This window comes from Orcinus orca, chromosome 8 (assembly GCF_937001465.1).
Source record: "Orcinus orca chromosome 8, mOrcOrc1.1, whole genome shotgun sequence".
Taxonomy (NCBI): Eukaryota; Metazoa; Chordata; class Mammalia; order Artiodactyla; family Delphinidae; genus Orcinus; species Orcinus orca.
Window position 1 is genome coordinate 11,086,941 of NC_064566.1, and position 20,474 is coordinate 11,107,414.

Sequence of the window (20,474 nt, forward strand, 5' to 3'; positions counted from 1 at the left end):
CACAGAATTGACAGAGCTGGGCTTCAATTAAACCTGGTTCTAGATCAATGGGCCTGGAAACACTGCTCTGAATTATGGGGTTTAATAGACTTAGCATTAGCATACAGAAGCAAATTCAGGAAATTATCTTCTCCTAATAATATAATAAATGAATTGTTGCTCTAAAAAATTGAGTAATGAAGAGCCCCATTCATTTTTACGCACCTATCCTGGTTACATGCGCTTAACAATGGAATGAAAAAATTAAAGTTATAGTAGTAGGTACCAGCTTATTGCCAACTGTACACACAGGAAAAGGAAACTGGTATTGAAGTCCCAGGAGAGAGTAGTCAGGGAAAAGCTGAAACATCAAGAGAGGGAACAAAACCAAAGCTTTCTTTCAAAGCTAGAAAACTCTCCTGGGGGTAACAGCAAAGTGTGTGATTACAGTTTTTCTGAGTGCCCACTGCTGCTGCAGAGTAACCAGCCCTGGGGGAGGTGGGGGGCAGTTAGGGTAGTTAACTGGTAAGGGTATAGGGCTAAGTTTGCATATCTAGTACAACACAACTTTTTCAAAGTCCCGATTGACCTTAATATTCCAATCGACTCTCATTTTCCCATTTTGCGATTAGATTAGCCTAAAGAGGAACTAGTGGCTTTAGGAGAACTGCTGAACTTTCTGTTTCAGCCACGGCTTTCTTTCCCATCAGCTCAGTCTGCCCCAAGCTTGCTGGCTGCTACTTGGTGCTAGTGTGTCAGGCTGGGGCTATCTGAGCCATGAACAGCGTCAGGGGTGCCGTGCTTATCTGGGCAGTGGCAGCATGGGCTAAAATGAACAAACCTCTGGGAGACACAGATGAGGATGGATTTCAAAAATGCAAGAATGCCTTAAAACTACCTGTTCTGGCAGTCTTACCTGGAGGCGGCTGGGATAACCTGCGGAATGTGGACATGGGACGGGTGATGAACTTGACTTACACCTACTGCAGGACCACAGAGGATGGACAGTACATCGTCCCTGATGAGGTCTTTACCATTCCCCAGAAAGAGAGCAACCTGGAGATGAACTCAAAAATCCTGGAGTCCTGGGAGAATTACCAGAGTAGCACCTCCTACTCCATCAACATGGAGCTCTCCCTTTTTTCCAAAGTCAACGGCAAGTTCTCGCCTGAGTTCCAGAGGATGAAGACCCTTCAGGTGAAGGACCAAGCTGTAACTACCCAGGTTCAGGTAAGAAACCTGGTCTACACAGTCAAAATCAACCCAGATGCAGAGCTAAGCTGGGGGTTTAAGAAGGAGCTCATGGACATCTCTGAGCGTCTGGAGAAAAACCAGACGCGGATGGCCACCTACTTGGCGGAACTGCTGGTCCTCAACTATGGTACCCATGTCATCACCAGTGTGGATGCAGGGGCTGCTCTCATTCAGGAGGACCACATCAGATCTTCCTTGCTCCAGGACAGCCAGAACAGCCGCAGTGCAGTGACAGCGTCCGCTGGAATCACCTTCCTAAACATCGTGAACTTCAAATTTGAGGAGAACCACACCTCACAGAACGCCTTCACCAAGAGCTACCTCTCCAACCGAACCGACTCCAGGGTGCAGAGCATTGGAGGGCTTCCTTTTTACCCAGGCATCACCCTCCAGACCTGGCAGCAGGGCATCACCAACCACCTGGTGGCCATGGACCGAGCTGGCCTGCCTCTGTATTTCTTCATCAACCCTGACAGGCTGCCTGACTTGCCAGGACCCTTGGTGAAAAAGCTGTCTAAGACAGTGGAAACTGCCGTGAGACGCTATTACACATTCAACACCTACCCCGGCTGCACAGATGTCAACTCGCCCAACTTCAATTTCCAGGCCAACATGGATGATGGCTCTTGCGAGGGGAAGATGACCAATTTCTCCTTTGGCGGGGTTTACCAGGAATGCACCCAGTTCTCAGGGAATGAGGTTGTCCAACTCTGCCGAAACTTGGAGCAGAAGAATCCACTCACTGGCAATTTCTCCTGCCCCTCTGGCTACACCCCAGTCCAGCTGCTCTCCCAGACCCACGAGGAGGGTTACAACCACCTGGAGTGTTCCCGGAAGTGTACCCTCCTTATCTTCTGCAAGACGGTGTGTGAAGATGTCTTCCGGGTGGCCAAAGCAGAATTTAGGGCTTTCTGGTGCACGGCCAGTGGCCAAGTACCTGAAAACTCAGGACTACTCTTTGGCGGCCTCTTCAGCGATAAGAGCATCAACCCTTTGACAAATGCACAGTCATGCCCAGCTGGCTACTTTCCGCTGAGACTTTTTGAAAACCTCAAGGTATGTGCCTCTCAGGACTATGAGTTGGGATATAGGTTTTCCGTCCCGTTTGGCGGGTTCTTCAGCTGTGCAGTCGGGAACCCCTTGGTGGACTCTGTCATGTACAAAGATTTAGGGGCACCTTCTCTAAAAAAGTGTCCGGGGGGTTTCAGCCAACACCTAGCCCTCATCAGTGACGGGTGCCAAGTGTCTTACTGCGTCAAAGCCGGGCTTTTTACAGGAGGGTCTCTGCCTCCCGTCAGGCTCCCACCTTACACCCAACCACCCCTCATGAGTCAGGCTGCCACCAACACTGTCCTAGTGACTAATCTTGAGACTGCAAGCTCCTGGATTAAAGATTCCCAGACCCACCAGTGGAGGCTCGGGGAGCCTCTCGAGCTCCGCAGGGCCATGAAGGTCATCCATGGGGATGGTAGTGGCCTGTCTGGAGGGGCGGCAGCTGGGGTCACACTGGGGATCACCACCGTCCTGGCAGCTGTCATTGCCCTGGCCATCTACGGCACCCGGAAGTACAAGAAGAGGGGATACCAGGCGGTCCAAGACGAGAGGCAGAGTTTGGTTACAGACACGGCTGTGAATGGAGATGCCCTTGACCAAGAACAGGTGCAGAGTCCAGCCTAGGCTCTCCCAGGAAACTATTTCTCTCGTCTCCGGCCAGAGCTTCAAACATGTCTTTCATTTTTTCTTTCCACTTCTGCTTTCCTAAGTATTGATGTGGTAAATGCAACAAAAGACAGGTATAACTTTGGGACTTTCTTAGGTCTTTGGGCCAGAAAATGAATAGAGCTACGTGGACAAAGTTGTGGGAGAAGTTGGAGAAGAGTTGTGACTTTTTAAGCAAAGGTCCTCCTGGAGCCTAAAACACTAGGGAGGTGTCTTTTCTCTACCTGCGTCAGTAAGTATCTTCACCTGAATGCCCTTGTGTAAAAAGAGAGGAGGGAGAACGTTGATATTTGAATCTGAAGACGCATTTAATCTGAGGTCAGCCATGGTTTCCAATTCATGAGCTCTAAGAATTTATGCCTTTACGTGTTACCCTCCCACTATTTTGTGTTTTTAAAAAGCTGTCTGGATTTCATACTCCTGGAGGCGGACAGAGCCCCCAGAAGACACAGGAGGTCCTGCTTGACTATTGCTTTTCAGCTTTGAGGGCTCTGAATTGATGAACTGTGTCATCTCCTCTGGGTCCTCTCAACATCATCTGAACCGAGAGATGGTGCCTATACTAGGCCCACTTTCTCCACCTTCACCACAGTTAAGACTTACAGAGACCAGGCCACTCTTGGACTTCAGACTAGGGTCATAAAGTCCTCAGAAAACATTTTAACATATAAACTTCTATTAAGAGAGAGAAGGGATGGTTTGGAGACCAGGAGTGAGTGAAGAAAGGGTAAAAACTAGAAAAGATTCTGGTGCTCATGGGCAATTGAAATTCTTACCCACAGCCAACTACTTGGTTTTGTCCTCTTAGCTCATCATAAATGGGCAAAGAAAGGAGCTGCAGGTTTGGATAGATCAAGCATTACCATCTCATTTTCTGTTACCAAGATACAATCCCTTTCTCTTCCATGGATGGCCATCCCCCCTTCAGGTCGTCCCCATCACATGCACACACACCCTCAAACACACACACACCACATTCCAACAAGAAGTCTGCATTTTTCTGGGGGTGGGAGACAAGAAAAACACAAGAAGTCAAAGTAAGCCCACACCTAAGTATCACTTCATCCCTAAAACCTAAACAGAGTAAAAATTACCAATTAGGTACCCTACCCTTATTTTTTTTTTTTCCAGCAGAAAGGGGGTTGACGTGATCAAATCAATTCTTTTAAATGAAACGAAAAAGCCATCCAACGTCATTTGTGACACATTTATTTCAGTTCCAGGCTGACTTCCCCGGGTCATGTAGCATGATACACGATTGTTACTTGGAAGTTGGGGCTTTGCCCAATTTTAAAAACAGTGTCACCTAATTGTAATTATTAGGGTGAATCTGTTAATATTCTTCTGCAACATTTTTTAGAGTTACATATTTCTTCACCAAATCAAATGTCATTGCTGAGTTATCTTTTATGAAGGATAATTTGTCCTCATTAACATTCACAGTCAAGAGTTTAGGCTTATATTAGGTCCTTCTTCTGAGTAGCTTGAAGCATCCCAGACTGTGGGGAGATGGGAGGGGGCATCACACATTCACCTCTCACTGTGATACAGGGAAGTGATTCACAGAATTTGAGTCGTGCTCTCAGCCAGAGACATCGATTTCTACAACCTCTCTACCAAACCCCCGCTTCTTAAGCATTAAAATGTTCTCCTTAAGCGCTGGGTGTTTTGTGGGTATGTTTCAGCCAAGCTAACCACTTTCCTGCCAATACTGACTTCCCCGTGAATTCTTTGAAGATTACTGAGTCAGAGAGACCAAGTATAGCTAGAGCCTCCCAGACTTTTTTTTTAAAGAAGATGTTGGGGGTAGGAGTTTATTCATTAATTAATTTATTTTTGCTGTGTTGCGTCTTTCGTTTCTGTGCGAGGGCTTTCTCTACTTGTGGCGAGCGGGGGCCACTCTTCATCGCGGTGCGCGGGCCTCTCACTATCGCGGCCTCTCTTGTTGTGGAGCACAGGCTCCAGACGCGCAGGCTCAGTAGTTGTGGCTCACGGGCCTCGTTGCTCCGTGGCATGTGGGATCTTCCCAGACCAGGGCTCGAACCCATGTCCCCTGCATTAGCAGGCAGATTCTCAACTTCACCAACTTATATTTCTAACAACGTTGCACATAAATATGCATCCAAATGTGTACTTAAGGAATACTCTGTTCGACTGTTCACCCACAGGAAAGCAGAATGAGGGAGTCTGTGGCTTAGTCATCAATTCACTTTACAAATCAGAACCTCCATGAGGGGTTCACAGGCTCCGCTTTCAGAATCCTGCTTTCCTGACCGGCTAGCTCAGGCTGGCATCTGTGGAAACACTAACCACACTCCACAGACGATCAGAAATAGAGACACATTTGGGTGACAAAGGCGGCTTTGCAATTGCATTTTATTTTTGTGATCTCATTAGTATCGAGATGATCAATACTAAACATGTATTTGAAAAACAACAGCCTGTAAACTATTGAAACATACACGATAGTGTAGTCAGGTGAAGGGAACTTTAAGAAGCAAACGTTCATGGCTTTTAAGACGGTATTTCCCCCACAGTTTCACTTACGTACTTCCCCTGTCACATGGTCTGTTCCTTTAGAGGAACAAGAAATCAAGCTAGGTAACTTGGTCAAACGTGTGGGTAGAAAAGATGTGAAAAAATTAGAAAAAGGGACTCTCCCGTTCAGTGGAAGGGCTTGTGGTTGCTTACGGACTTAGGGAGGTCACCCCAATGCCTCACAGGTCGGTGTACTGGTCTACAGAAAGCAGGTTGACGGCAATTTTGTGGTTGTTCATTTACCATTTATTGTTCTGCACATACACCTCATGAGCACCAGGTGGCGATGTCCTCTCACAGAGCAACACCAAGGACGTCAAAAGACGCTGGTTTCAAACAATGATTTGCGACAGGACATTCACCTGCCCTCTCCCAGACCCACCTTCTCCCCACTCCCCATCAGTGTCAGTGGCCACAAACAAGGAAAGAGGACAGGGTCCTTTCTTGTACCACGCGGGACCTTCCCCTAATCCTCTCATGCCCACAACAGTGCAATACCAGGACGAGCACTTTTGACCAAGTATAAAACCACAGAGAAGTCCAAGCTTTACAAATGGGGGACGAAAACACAAAGGCACACACAACTACACATACACAATTCATCTTTTAAGGGATGAGCATATAACAAGGTTTGTCTCCAATCCCACGTGTCATCCCTGGAGACTCAGGAAGGGAGAAACTAGGCTGCTGGTGCTAAGACCATGAAAGGAAAGGCATGAAATTCCCTGCCCGGGGCAGGGAACACAGCAGGGCTTCCGCTGGGAGAACTTCCTGTGTCAAAGTGATGGACGCACAGGGCCTCTGCTGGAGGGGGTTCTCACCGAACCCGAGACTGTACCTTTCCCGGTTGGCACAAGAGAGAGGGCAAAGGAATGCCTCCCGCCTTGCCTGACACAGTGTTAGGAAGGAAGTTTAAGATTCCTTCTTCTGAGAAGGTCCCACAACTAGAGCAGCATGAGGATGAGGTAGTCCCTATTGAGCATCCTTAGAGAGCAAGAGACACGGGGCGCCGATACCATCAGCGCCCTGGGGGGGAAGGCTTGAAGGTACGAAGATGGACTCTCAAAGGGGTATTGCCCCTGGCACACTGCCTGCCTTACATGTTCCCTGCATCCTCTTTCTGCTCCTGGCCGCCCCCTTCTCCACCCACACCTTCTTCTTCCTGATCCAGGGAAATCAATCTCTCCCCACGGCCCTCTGCCGGTTGTCAAAGCATTCTTCTTTCTTTCCCGTCTCCTACTGCACAGCTCTATCTACCCGCTGACGCTCGGTCTGTTTCCTCATCCCCTGTGGGTGAGGAACCCAGGGGATACTTGACAAGGGTGCTGAATGAAGGTAGGGATGGTACGAGGCGTATAACGTGGCTCATCTCTGGCACGGCGTAGCCTTAGCCTGGCAAAGGGCATGGACGTGACATCAAAAGCTGCAGGGATGTCTCTTCCGTTGAGTTCAGATGTTTCCTTCCCCACTGTGGCAGGAAACTGCCCCATGGTGCGGTGAACTCAGGCCCTGGTCTGCTGGTGAGATAAATGACTGATGAGAGAGACTGGAACTCAGCCAGCAGCAGCCATTCCTCCTGTCAGAGCTCCCTCTGCTGGAGCCGATTAACACCCCTATAGCCATTTGGAAAAGGAGGGGAGCGTGACCCAGAAGCTGGGTGACACCCAGGTGAGCCCACTGGCCACCCGACAGTCAAAACGCCTGCAGGCGTTTGGAGCAAGCAGCTCGGAGCCCGCTCTCAGAAAAGCTTGGCTTCTGCTTCTAACTTAAATACCAGTTTTGAAGGTTCTTCCGTTTCCACCTTTCTAGCATCGAAAACCTTCCACATACTATGAAATATATATGCATATATATACGTCAAATCCCCAAACGTGAGGTATATAAAATCAAATTAGAATCCAGAGGAACTTCCCCCAAACACGTAGTTCAAAGAACCCACTTTCAAAGGGAGGGTTGGGTTTCCCTTCTTGGCCCCCCTTCTCTCCTCCCTGACACACAATCCCTTCCTTAACGGGAGCTGAAGGGAATGTCAGGGAGGGGCTAGACAGGGTCTTGGGACACAACCCAGACGCAGGTTGGACTGGACCCTAACGTGGCCCCAATCCTGCTGGGAATGGGCTAGGGTCTCCCTCACGCTCTGGGTCATCCTGTAATCGACGAGGGAGGTGAGGGGCCCAGCACCACCTCCGGGCTCTGGTTAGCAAATGTGCACGGAGACAGAGTGAAGCCCTTGTCGTCTGGCTCAGATCTCATGTTGAAAGAGATATACAAAGGGGTCAGTCCAGCCCTCACCTTACACATCTTCCCAAGCATAGTTCTGTCTTCTTCTGGGTCCAAGTTGACTATGGGATGGGCTGGCAAAGGGTGAAGCAAGTCAAGGGCTGTTTCATCCCCATCAGAATGGGGGTTTGACATCTTGCAAAACAGAGTGTGAGAACACGACGGGACCCTCCGCCAACCTGGCCCAGCAGTGCACACACGCGCACACACGCACATGCACATACACATATATGCACGCACACAGATGGCACAGAGCCCAGCCTGGGCTCCACTCACAGTGACTGGATGAAACTCATGGAATCTTTGAGCCGGTCTGGGATGAGTTGGGAAGAAGCCTATGGGCTCCTCTCCCTGAGGACTGTTCAGATGCTAAGTTGGATGCAGGCTCGGATCTGATCAGAGAGGGGCTGGAGACATTGTGGGATGCGGCCCCAGAGAGGAACCCCAGAGCCTATCCATCTGTATGCCTCTTTGGACAGGTCAAAGGTGGGAGGAGGAGGGAGGGCCCAGAGAAGCCAGGGCGATGATGAGAGCTGAGCCTGCTCCCGGGAGCCTGTGCCACCCTGACCCTCTTGGCGAGACGTGCTTCCTTGCTGTACACCGAGGCACGGATTTCTGACGTCACAGCAGTTTCGCGGTTCACCACTTTGCCCCCCAGTCTTGCACAGTGAGAACCCCTCACCTCCAGCGGAGGAGAGAAAAGCAGAAACTCCGCTCTCGAAGCAGAGTGGAAGCAGCAAGAAACCGGCTGAGCCATGAACCTCCGGCTTCACAAGGCCAGGATAAGGAGTGCCCATACCCTAAGCGTGCTGCCCGTGCCCCCTGCTTAGGGGGATGAGGGGGGTCCCTGCCTACCCAGCACCGAAAACTCCATGGGAACAGACTGAGGATGGCCCTCATCCCACGTCCCCTTTGCGTTGGATGAGGTTTGTGGATGACACCAACCACCTTATTCATTCTGACTGCTCCCCCCAGCCTGGGGCTGGGAGGGATGGGGGGTGGAGGCAGGACAGGAGGGGAGACAGGGAGTTGGGAAGGCATGGCGCCAACTTCCACCTTGACTCTCCCCACTTCCTGACCTGTGGTCCCATGGCCTCTCCCACCCCAAAGCCCCTCCGGTTCAGTCCTTCTCCTGGGCAGTACTGTCCTCAGAAATTCCCTGGGCAGCCAGTTCAGCCAGCACGTTATCCAGGTAATTGGCATCTGGGTAGCCGTGGCCAGTGAGATTAGAGCCAAACTCTGTCTTGTGATGGACCTCATTCCAGATGACGGTATCTGACTCGCCTGTGGTGCTGGACGTACCGATGGCAAAGATGAGACGGCGATCCCAGGCCACAAGCAGCAGCTTCAGGACCTAAGAGAAAAGGCAGGAGATCAGAGTCGGGCATTCAGTGGTGGTCAAAGACTATCCCTTGGGAAGTGGAGAGTCCTCCCAAAGGTCCTAGCCCCTCCTGCATCGTGATGCCCTAAGTAGCGCAGTGAATAGAAAGGGATTTGCAAATGGAGTCAGGGACCTGCAGGTTAAGTCTTGACTCTGTCGTTGACTAACTGTGTGACCGTGGACAAGTTACATCACCTCTCTGAACTTTCATTTCCTTACTTATAAAACGGCAATGGTACACTTTACCCCTGAAGGTTGTGTGCGTAACTTAGGGAGTACTATGTGAAAAGCACTTTCACAGTAGTGCTTGGCACACCTACTCAAAAAATGCTAGGTGCGAGCATCATAGCTGCATTTTAAAAGCTGGGATATAGGCATCCAAGGCACTTATGATCAGAGATCTTCTGAGCTATGCCCTCCCCCACCGCCATCACCACCACCTGAATGTGGTATTAATTGATCCACAGCTAAAGTTGTGGAATATCTCTCCAGGGACATGGTGGAAGCGTTTTGACCTCTTCCAGGCTATTTCATATTTATTTTCTCATCTGATCCTCACAGCCACCCTTTGAGGCAGGTCTGGCAGGTACTAATATTATCTCTGTTTTATAGGTGAGGCTCAGAGAGGTGTTAGGGCTTGCAGAATGTTCTAATTCAGCTGCACTAGAAAAATCTTTGTTAAGATGAATGCCTGACACCCTGACCAGCATGAAGAAGGCACCCGATTAAAATGCACTGGGTTCAAAACTGAATGACTATAACCACGGTGTGAGCTGGAGGTGGGGAATCTTAATAGTAATAAGAGTAGCAGGCTCTGAAACTAAGAGTTACCATTTCCTGAGTGTTTACTTACTAATGCCAGGCACTGGGTCATGTAATGGTTATAATAATTGGCCAAGGCAGGATACTCATTATCCCTTCTCTGCAGAAGAGGAAACAGGCTCAGAAGACAAAAGATTTGCCTTGGTCACTGCTAGAAAGTGCCAGAGGGGGCCTTGGCTTCAGGACTGCTTGACTTTCCCATCCCTGCTCTCAGTCATGTCTCTGCTGACTCTCAGGTGGGGGTCAGTATAGATTTCATGGAGGAGGCTGCTTCTGAGCTGATCTCAGAGAGAGGGGAGGATATGAGGTATATTAATAGAGTAGGACGTAGAGACACTGGAAACACATATCATCCAAGGCACGGATAATTGAGATTGCTGCCACCACGCTGGGCATGTTAGAAACGCGACCTTCATTTAATTCTTACAACATCCTGTCCATACAGCTAGGAGCGATCACCATTCTTTTATAGATTAAGTCAACTTCACATCAGTTCCCACAGCTGGTAAACGGCAGAACTAGGATTTGAACCCAGGCTCGTCTGGCTCCAAAGCCCATGCTCTTATTACTTTGCTCTGCAAAGGAGCCCAATGTTAGCATCGGGGAACGGCAGACAGCAGGGATAAGGGTGAGGAATTGGTGAGAGGGGACCCACACTGTAGTAGGTCTTGTATATCAAGCAGAGAAGATTGTCCTTGTGAAGAAGGAAGGGAAAGCCATCCTAACAATTTTGTATTGTTTTCTCTCGCTTTATTTCAGTTAAGCAAGGAGAGTGATGCCAGAAACTGTGTTTCAGGATTACTATTCTGGTGACAGATAACTAGGTTGGCGGTGGCAGGATTAGAAAAGGATTCAAGCGGTTTGGAGGGCAGTGCAGGGAGAAATGTGTGGTTCAGAGCCAGAGTCCGAGATGTTCATGTGTCCAGTTTGGTCCCAGGGATGCAGAGTATGTCATTAACATGAAGAGGGAGGCCTGGCAGAGGAGCAGCTCTCGGCAAGAGGATTCTAATTTTGACGGCAGGACTTGATGGTGGAGACGTTTAGCCAGCTTTAGCCAGCAGTTGGAGCTGTAGATCTCGAGCGTAGAGACGTGGCTGTTCAGGGCAAACAGGTATCAGGACTGGCCCTGCCTCCTAATCTGGGGACACTGAACTGGGCACCTCTTCAGGATGATAGGATTCTCTTATGGTCCCGAACTATCTGATTCTTCCCCTCTGAGAGACTATAGCCACACTCTTCGCTATGAGCCACACTCTTTGCCAAGGGGCCTCCCTGTAGGCAGGGCACCAGCTCCTTGTCTGGCTTGTCCGTGACTTGCTGGGGCCTATGAAAGGTGAGTGGGAGTAACAAGCTTCCAGGAGCAGCTTTAATGGGATTGTACACTCCTGCTTGGATTCTCTCTTGGGAATCTGCCTCATTCCATGGGAAGGGGATGGACCACGGAAGGGCTGCTCCTTTGACCTGGATTCCAGGACAGGAAGCCACATGGAGCAGATGAAAGCTGACCCACAGCAGCAACTGAGACACAGCCACTCACATGCAAAGTACACGAGAAATAAACAGTGGTTGAAAGAAGCCACTGAGATTTAGGGGTTGTTTGTTACGCAGCGTGACCTAGAGAAAGCTAACAAAGGCACACCTCTTGTTCAATAAATCAACGGTTCTCTTCACTTTTGAGATCAGGGAATGTTTTGAAAATCCAATGATTTTCTGGCCTTATCCACAGGAAAATGAACGTGAAATTTTAATTCTAATTTTAGAGTTCATAGAACCGCTGAGGCCTCACTGGGAATCACTAAGAATCCAGAAACCCAGTGATTTTTCCCTCTACTCTTTTGGGGAAAATCAAAGTATTCATTAAAAAATAAATAAGCAAATAAAATTCCACAAATTAAGATCCCTGCCCCAGAGCAGTGCTTCTCAAACTTTAATACGCTGTCAGATCGCTTGGGATCTTGTTAAAATGAAGTAGGTCCTAAAGTTCTGCATTTATATCAAACTCTTAGGTCTTGTCACTGGTGCTGGTCCCAGGATCTGCCATTAGACAGCAAAGCTCTAGAGGAAGGATCCTAAAATAGAGGAATTATTGCCAGTAAAATCCAGGAGAGGAAAAAGCCAAAAGCCCAGGCCCCACCACCCTGCAAAAATAAAATTCTAAACATATCCATCCTACCTCTAGTTGCCTTCACTATGACTTTGCTACATGGGCATCTAGAGTTACAAGAGACCCAGTTCTGTTTAAGGAGCAAACTTGAGGCCCTAAGAGACAAGAAAATTCCTCAGCCCTTCGCTGAAACCTGCTCTCACCTTTCTCCCCTTCTCGCTGTCTGGAAGGTAACAGTGTCGTGGGAAGCCACGGGCGCTGAAGCTTTTCCCAGGATTTGGGTGTTCTGGCCCCTGAAAGCAAAAAAAAAAAAGAGAGCAAAGAGCATTTTTCAAAACCTTTTGGATGCAGGGGGTGCAGGCTGTGATTGATTCAAATAATGATGACTACTAATGGTCGCAGAGTCTAGACAGAGAACAGACCCAACAGCGGTGGGAGTAGTGGTTTAACACATACTCGGGTCCTTGGACCTGGCTCTGGACCCAGAGCTGCTGCCTCCCAGCTGTGTTAGCTGGAGCTGCTCTTCCTCGGGGTGTTAATTCCCCACCCCTTAAATAAGGAAGATGTGGGCCGTTATGAATGTTAAGGCGCACGTTCAGAGCTCAGCAGCTGTTTATCACCCTCATCATCATCTATTCTGGCTCTTTTGTTTTACAAAAGAGGAACACTGCAGCCCCAGAGGTTAAATGACTTCCGTTATGGTAATGGCTTTGCCAAATCGTAAGCCCAGGTTTCCTGAAGCATACTCTGGACTTTTTTAACCTCTAAACTACTCAGAATAACATAAGTGCCTGTGAGCTTTGAGCCAAGAGCCGTGCGATCAGAATTATCTGAATGAATCTTGGGGATTTTCTCCTTTGTCCTCATGGGTTTTGGTTTGTTGTCTTATTTAACAATATACGTTGGCATATTCACGACTAAAACTCTTCTGACATTTCAACTGTCATCATCCAATACCCCTATTAAGCAAGCGGTCTCAAGCCACCAGGTGGGAAAGAAACGGAAGCAGAAGTTAGCCAAAAACAAGGCTTCCTAATCAGGGTTCAGATTGGTCTACAGGTCCCTTTGAGAAGCTCATGAAAAATGAGGGATTTTCTCCCAGTAACAATGCACATATTTTCCCCCTACACACAATGTTTGTCTATAATTTCTGAGCACCCCTGGCCCCCCTCAGAGTCTGTGAAACCCTGTTTTAAAATCCCTTCTAGATGAAGCCAATATAATATTGATAATTCCACACAGCTCCTGGTACAAGCTCTCACACCGTAGATCAGTAACCGCATCCTGGCTGAACAAACGAATGAGCGAGTGAATGCAGGAATGAATGAATGAGTGACAAAACTTCAAGAAAACACAGATTTTCCATTTTCTCTTACTATGGACGACAGTTCCAAAATGATTTAAAAATTATGGGATTAAAACAATCTTTTCTAATAGCATTGTTCAGGATCAGGCATGATTTTGCAAACTGAACAGCATGACAAGTACAGTGGAGTCTCAGAGAAGGGAAAGATCACAGAAAACGGAAAGAGGCAACAGTGTCTTCTGGGAGACGCGGGACTTGAAGGTTCTGAATTTGACATTCTTATGAAATCACATTTACAACATTCCCACGGCCACGGCTGTTTCTAAGCCAGGCTGGACAACTGATGGTCGATTCTCACCACGGTTCTGCCCGCTCCTCTCCCGCCCGGGACTTGCCTGCTATGCGGCCAACACAGACACCTGCTTGGCCAGCCCAGCAAGGCTGTGTGCTCCCCGCACGGTGCTAAGCTCAGCAGTCACGACTCTGCCTTGGTCCCGCTCAGAGTTTCTCCCCCAGAGAATCATCGTCTGCAGTGAAGGCAGAGCTTACAGGGCCTCACTCCTCATGAAAGCCCAAGCTGTGTGGCCCCTGGGGTCTCCAGGAAGGGACTTTGCCCTGAGGGTTCTCCTACCGACTCTCACGGGTGGTCTACGGAACGGCTGCAAGGACAGTGCACGGATGCATTTCCTTTGACACAAGCTTGGGTTTTCCTAGGGAAGCCATGGCACCTCCAGAGGCAGCAGGCGGGCACCTCTACACCCTAGTGCAGGCTCCCCGTTCTTTGGTCCTGGAGTCCGGGAACAAGGAACATCCTCCAAAGTGGGTGCCCCACCCCAACTTTGCCCACGTCAGTCTGTCCTACTTCCCCCCGAGGCCATTGGCTGTTTCTCGGGACTCCCGTACTCTCATTCTTGGCCCTATTATACCCTCCCTGGCAGTCCTAGAATCAACCCAGAAGTCTCACTTGCCCTCACATCCAAACCATATCTCCCTGGTCCCGGCCCCTCCCTTTTTCATGACTGGAAGCTAAATTATCGCAGTGGTCTCCTAATTGGTCTGTCAGGTCACTCCCGACTCTTTTGCGAGACTGGCCTTCCTAAAGCAGCTTCCCAATCACATGACTTTCCATAATCCTAACCAACGCCCGACCACCTTGAGGGACGCCCCGCCACCAGCCTGTCAAGGAGAACCCACAGCCTTCACCCTGGTGTTGAAGGCCTCCTGACCTGGCCACAGTCCCCCTTCACCCTGGTGTTGAAGGCCTCCTGACCTGGCCACAGTCCCCCTTCCCCCTGGTGTTGAAGGCCTCCTGATCTGGCCACAGTCCCCCTTCTCTGCCCGCTTCTCACATCCTCCTTACTCCCTCCTCCTGTCACCTACTTTGGCAAATCTTAACCCAAATTAAACTCTTCCTTATGGGCCTTCCACACCCCCTCTTTCTCTCCCTTGGCAACTCTGTTGTGTCCTCCAACTAAAAACACTCTCCTCCACTTCTTCATGTCTTTCCTCTACTAGTGAGTACCCTGCCCCCAGAAAGTCTCCTCCAACCCTCCCAGACGGACAGACGTAGGCCCTCTTCCTTACCCTGACATGTAAGATACTCATTAATGATGGAGACCAGGTACTGAGCACCTTGGTCCTGTACCCTGGACCACAATATGCACATATAAACATTATCACCCATCTTTACAAAACCCCCGCACATTAGCTTCCCGGATGTGCAGATAAAGCAACAGGGCTCAGGAAGGTCAAGTGGTCAAGGTCCCCAAATCACCAGCTCAGGAGGAATCAGCCAGGAATTGGAAGCCAGGTCCTGTCAGACTTTGAAGCCCTATGTTGTCTGTCCGTCCTGCTTCCCACAGCTTGTATCGGTGGCGCACATCAGTGTTCACTCTATAGTTTAGTGATGTGTATTTATTTCTGCCTGACTGGTTGATACGTCCTTCAAAGAAGAACCATGTTTTTTAATTCAATTTTTTACAGACTATTACATCTCCCTTTTTATTTCTTCCTTATGTCACTAGAAGGGGGACTTCAGGGAAGCAAGGACTGTGTCTGTTTAGCTCACCATTCTTTCTCTAGCATCTAGAACACGTCTGGTCCCCTGTCCACACTCAAATGTGTGTTAAACAAAAGACAAAATGGAGGAAGGCAAGGAGGAAGGAGGAAAGGAAGGTAAACTAATAAATATTTGTTAAATAAATGAATCCAGTGAACACCCTAAACATTTAGAAAAAGCTTCAACGTGTGAAGGAAGGGACACGTTTGTGTTTACTGCCAGGAAAGTTGTTCAATTTGTTCCTTAGGGCTGTCTTTTGAAGAATCACAAGAAATGTCCACAAAAGTCAAGGACTATCTATTGAATTACAAATGCAAATACCATTTGACAAAAAAAAAAAAAAAAATCCACTTCTAGAAAATTATTCTACAGATATACGCACATGCGTGCAGGGTTATTCATGACAGCATTTTGTTGTAGCAAAAGATTGGAAACAATCCATACACCCATCAAATGGAGATGGCTGAATATAAATTATGGTACATTTATACAAGGGATGATTATGCAAAGCTAAGAAAGAATGTGGAAGTTCTCTCTATATTGACATGGAAAGATCTACAGACTATATTGTTCATTGAAAATGCAGGGTGCGTCCACGTCCTGGCTATGGTAAATAGTGTTGCAATGAACATTGTGGTACATGTGGGAAGCAGCAACATAGGGAGATCAGCTCGGTGCTTCCACGACCTAGAGGGGTGGGCTGGGGAGGATGGGAGGGAGGCTCAAGAGGGAGGGGACGTAGGGACATGTGTACGCATACGGCTGATTCACTTTGTTGTACGACAGAAACTAGCACAGCATTGTGAAGCAGTTATACTCCAATAAAGATCTATAAAAAAAAGAAAGAGAGTGCAGGGTGCAGAGCAATATGTCTGATATGTCACCCTTTGTGTGAAGATGGGAGGAGTGGATGAAATCTTTGTTGCAAATGCACAAAGAACCCTGAAAGGATACATAAGAAAGTGAGAACAGTGGCAGAGAGTCGGGGAGGGTGAGACTGGGTAGATGGGGGACCAGAGTGGGAAGGAGACTTTTCATAGCATAACATTGTCTTAGCAGCTCTGGCTGCTATAAGAAAATAACATAAACTGGGTGGTTTGTAAACAACAGAAATTCATTTTTCACAGTTGTAGAATCTGGGAAGTTCCAGATCAAGGTGTCGGCCGATTCAGCGTCTGGTGAGACACCACCACATAAATTGTTTTGTTTCACAGGTTCACAGCTGGAGAGGAATTGGCCTCAGAATGAATTCTACCTTGAGTCTCACCCTATCTAATGTAGATGATATTTAGATAAGACTTTGGACTGAAACTTTAAAGTGGGTGCTGGAATGTGTTAAGACTTGGGGGCTGTTGGGATGGAATGAATGTATTTTGTGTGCAGGAAGGACATGAATTTGGGGAAGCCACGGGTGGAGAGCTGTAGACTGAAAGTCTGGGTCCCCCCCCATAAATTATTATGTTGAAATCTAATCCCCAATGTGATGGTATTAGGAGGTATGTGGGGTCCCTTGGTGGGTGATTAGGTTATGAAGGTGAAGCCATCATGAATGGGATCAGTATCCTTATAAAAGAGACGCCAGAGAGTCTGCTCAGCCCTTCTGCCACGTGAGGACACAGTAAGAAGACGGTGTACAAACCAGGAGGCGGGCTGCCACCAGACACTGAATCTGCTGGCATCTCAACCTTGAACTTCTCAGCCTCCAGAACAGTGAGAAATAAAGTTCTGTTGTTTAAAAGTCATCCAGTCTGTGGGTTTTTTTGTTTGTTTGTTACAGTAGCTTGAATGGACTGAAGACAAACATTTACCTGCAAACATTTGAGCTTTAAATGATAAAAGCCAGTGGCTCAGGGTGGGCTCACCTGAATGCCAGGGGGGATGCTGTAGATGATCCGGATGGTCTTGCAGTCTGGGTGGCCAGGCAGAGAGTGGGGAATGAGGTGGTACTCCATCTTCCCTGGAGGCTGGGTACCTGTCTTCACCCCATAAATGGTCTTACAGGTTGGACACTGCAAACTCCCATCCTGAAGAGACAAGGTCAGAATAGGAAACAGTTTTAGTAATGACCTTCCCACCCAACCCCAAAAGGTACCAGAGATAAAGGGCTGGGGTCGGGGGCAAAATGCACCCAAATGAGTAACAGACCTGAGTTGCCCCCCTGCTTGGCCACTGAGGCCATTGAAAGCTGAAGCTTTCTCCAAAATAAGAGGAGGAAACTTCCACACCAACCCCATGCTCCACGCTAAGGGACATGTAAGAGAGACCCCATCCTTCATAAGGAGACCGGGCTTTGCCCTGCATCTCAGGACTCTGATGGGGGGATGGTGGGGGACTCTGGGTACAGTGACGTGAGGGGTCGTGGTTTCACAGCGGGACCTGGTGACGTGTCTTCTGGAAGGATAGGAGGAGAGCTTGGGAGAGAGCCTGGACAGTAAATCCTGTTCCCAGCTTGCAAAAAGAAAGGGAGTGAGGAGAAGGAAAGCGTGGGCAGGAAACAACGTGTGTACAAAGTGCTGTCACACAGAGGGGACCGGAGCTCTCCAGGACATCCAGATCTCCTCGGGGAAGACTGGGATCCTCTGCGGGGCTATTTAAGGACGTTTCCATTCAAACTCTACTCATTTAAAGGGACAGCTTGTATTCAGGGCAATGGAAGTTACTCCGTGTGATCAAAGGATGGGAATCCAAGGCCAGGGTCCCACTCTCTGTTCTGGCCTTAACTTGCTTCGTGACCTTGGATGAATCACTCCATCCAATAAATTCTCTCTGGGCCTTTTCACCCCGCTTCTCTGTAAAGAAGATAAAAACTGCGTGCTTCAAAGTATTAGTGCAAAGGAGAATAAAGGATAGTGTCTTCAACATTTTTGAAGCACCACGGAAATAAACGCAAGAGTCCTAGATTATTCTTGAATACAGTTATCAAAAAAGGGAATACATGTTCTAAGAAACCTCTTTAAACCCAAAATAACCTCTTCAAGTGCCAAATCCCGATGAAACCTTTTGTCTTAGGGTCAGGAAATTGGGCAAGGGATACAGACACACATGGTTCACGAATAATTGAGCTCTCTGAGACAGAGAGAGATCCCAAGATCGGCCCTTCGGGAATTTCAACCACAGGGCTATATTAGGATGAAGGGAAAAAACATACAGCCATAATACAAAGGAGATACCAATTTGAATAACAATGCTAACAGCACCCTATAAAGTAGGGATTGTTTTATCTCCATTTTCCAGATGGAAAATGAAAATGAAATGTCCGGGAGGTTGAAAATCTTGCCCAAGGCCATTTGGCCACTGAGCCAGGGTTTGAGCTTAGGTCTGCTGCCTTTACTCTTTTCCCACAGCAAGAGAAGTACAGAGCAGCTTCTGAAAGCCAAACATTTTTTTGGGTGAATAAGCGGTTGGAGGATATCACAAAAATCTCAGACTCTGAGGCAATCCAAGCTGGGCCTGGAGAAATGAGTAGAATTCAAATTCATGCAGATGGGGAATGAAGGTTATTCCAGGCATGGGAGAGAACGTGAGAAAACTCAATGGTTTAGGCATTGTAAGCAGAGAGTTATCATCTGAGGACACTCCCAGATTCCTGGAAACCAGCTCTCTTGGACAAGACAAGCATCACGGACAGCCTTCCCCTCCTCGAACTAGGACCCTAAGGGACTTCCAGTTATACCTTGATAAAATCTTCAGTGCTTTTGAAGGGGCGGTGAAAGGTGTTTTGAAATTGTCCACCGAAAATGAATTGTAACTGAAAATCACTAGCCCTGGGAGAAGGAAGGGTGATGGGAAATCCATCCATGCCAGTATGACTGGATACTAACCCCTGGCCCATCATCATGGACCACTCCCCCCCGGGACTCTCAGGGACAGAAGTCTACACCTTTCAGACCACCACTCAGTGTGGATACAGGGGGAGAATCGGGTAGCATAGACCAAAAGGAAGGTAAAGACATTTTACCAACATCAGAATTTCGTGGAAAACTGATCCTGCTGAGAACAACCAAGTTCATCACTCCTGCTGCCCTGGGATGCCTTTGAGACTCCCCAAGCCACCTGCGTGCCACTCCAATACGGCCTCCATGCTCTCGCACCCCAGGGCCCCCGTGGGAGGTGGCAGCAGCCCCACGGGCTGGCACTAACCTTGTTGCCGTTGTTGTACATGGCGACCAGGCAGTAGATGTGGTAGATGTGGCCGCATCTGGACAGCTTACCCACTAGGTCAGGCTTGACCGTCGGCTGTGGCCCCTTGTAGCCTGAGGGGGCTGTGAGGCGCTCCATACAGATGGTGCAGTCCTGGGGGTGGGAGGGGACAGAGGAAAGAGGACATCAGCTCTCAATCAGCCTAGGAGGCCTAAGCGTCTCCAAGGTGGTTCCCGCGTGACCTCAGAGGTCAGCTGAGCTATTTCTTCTCCTCTTCTAGAAAGCCCACAAACCAGGGTAAACATGCCTTTGGGAATCTAAATAGAATTCTGCCCTGCTCTGCACCACAGAGAAATTCCTGAAACAATTCCTGGCGGTGGTACATGTTCATTTGGGCTGGCCAACAGAAGGATAACCTCCTTGGGGGCTGTGACTGACCGTCCTTCCTTGGTATCCTTCAGTGGCTTGTGGCGGAAACCAATGCTTGCTGAGAGACTCACCGACAAGCTTTACTTAAATGGAACATCTGTAAAGGAATTGTATTTGAAGCGTCCTGGAGAGGCTGCTGTTTAAATAAGTCTACAGCAGGATTTCTCAACCTTGGCACCCTTGACATTCGGGGCCAGATCATTCTTCACTGTGGGTGCTGTCCTGGGCCTTCCTGGGCATTGTAGGGAGTTTAGCAGCAACCTTGGCCTTTGTCTACTAGACACTATCAGCATCCCCTCTCCCCTCCAGTCACATAAAATCACCTCTGGTTGAGAACTGCTGGGACATCAAGCCGCTTTTAAAGTCAGTGCCCATAGCTTATCATACCGCCTTTCTTAAATGCAGACTCTCATGTTAAGGCAGTTTAGAATCAGTCAGCAGTTTGCTGAATGGGGAGGTGGGA

The 20,474-nt window shown here is 48.6% G+C and overlaps 2 protein-coding genes across 2 annotated transcripts in view; one reads left to right on the forward strand and one right to left on the reverse strand.

The window, feature by feature from the left end:
- The first annotated feature begins 668 nt into the window (after positions 1-668).
- On the forward strand, positions 669-4,078 carry MPEG1 (macrophage expressed 1). Its single transcript, XM_004264160.4, has one exon. The coding sequence runs from the start codon at positions 757-759 to the stop codon at positions 2,908-2,910; it is 2,154 nt and encodes a 717-aa protein (XP_004264208.1). The 5' UTR covers positions 669-756; the 3' UTR covers positions 2,911-4,078.
- Positions 4,065-20,474, reverse strand: part of DTX4 (deltex E3 ubiquitin ligase 4) — a 35,272-nt gene continuing 18,862 nt past the window's right edge. Inside the window, exons 6-9 of the mRNA XM_004264159.3 lie at positions 19,583-19,735; positions 17,305-17,466; positions 12,281-12,370; positions 4,065-9,124 (exon numbers count right to left, since the gene is read on the reverse strand). Of these exons, the coding sequence (XP_004264207.1) occupies positions 8,891-9,124; positions 12,281-12,370; positions 17,305-17,466; positions 19,583-19,735 (639 nt within the window). The 3' untranslated portion in view covers positions 4,065-8,890. The remainder of the gene's footprint in view (positions 9,125-12,280; positions 12,371-17,304; positions 17,467-19,582; positions 19,736-20,474) is intronic.

Bases quoted from the DNA above. Each gene is read 5' to 3' on its own strand.
- MPEG1 (XM_004264160.4), top strand. From the start codon at position 757: ATGAACAGCGTCAGGGGTGCCGTGCTTATCTGGGCAGTGGCAGCATGG.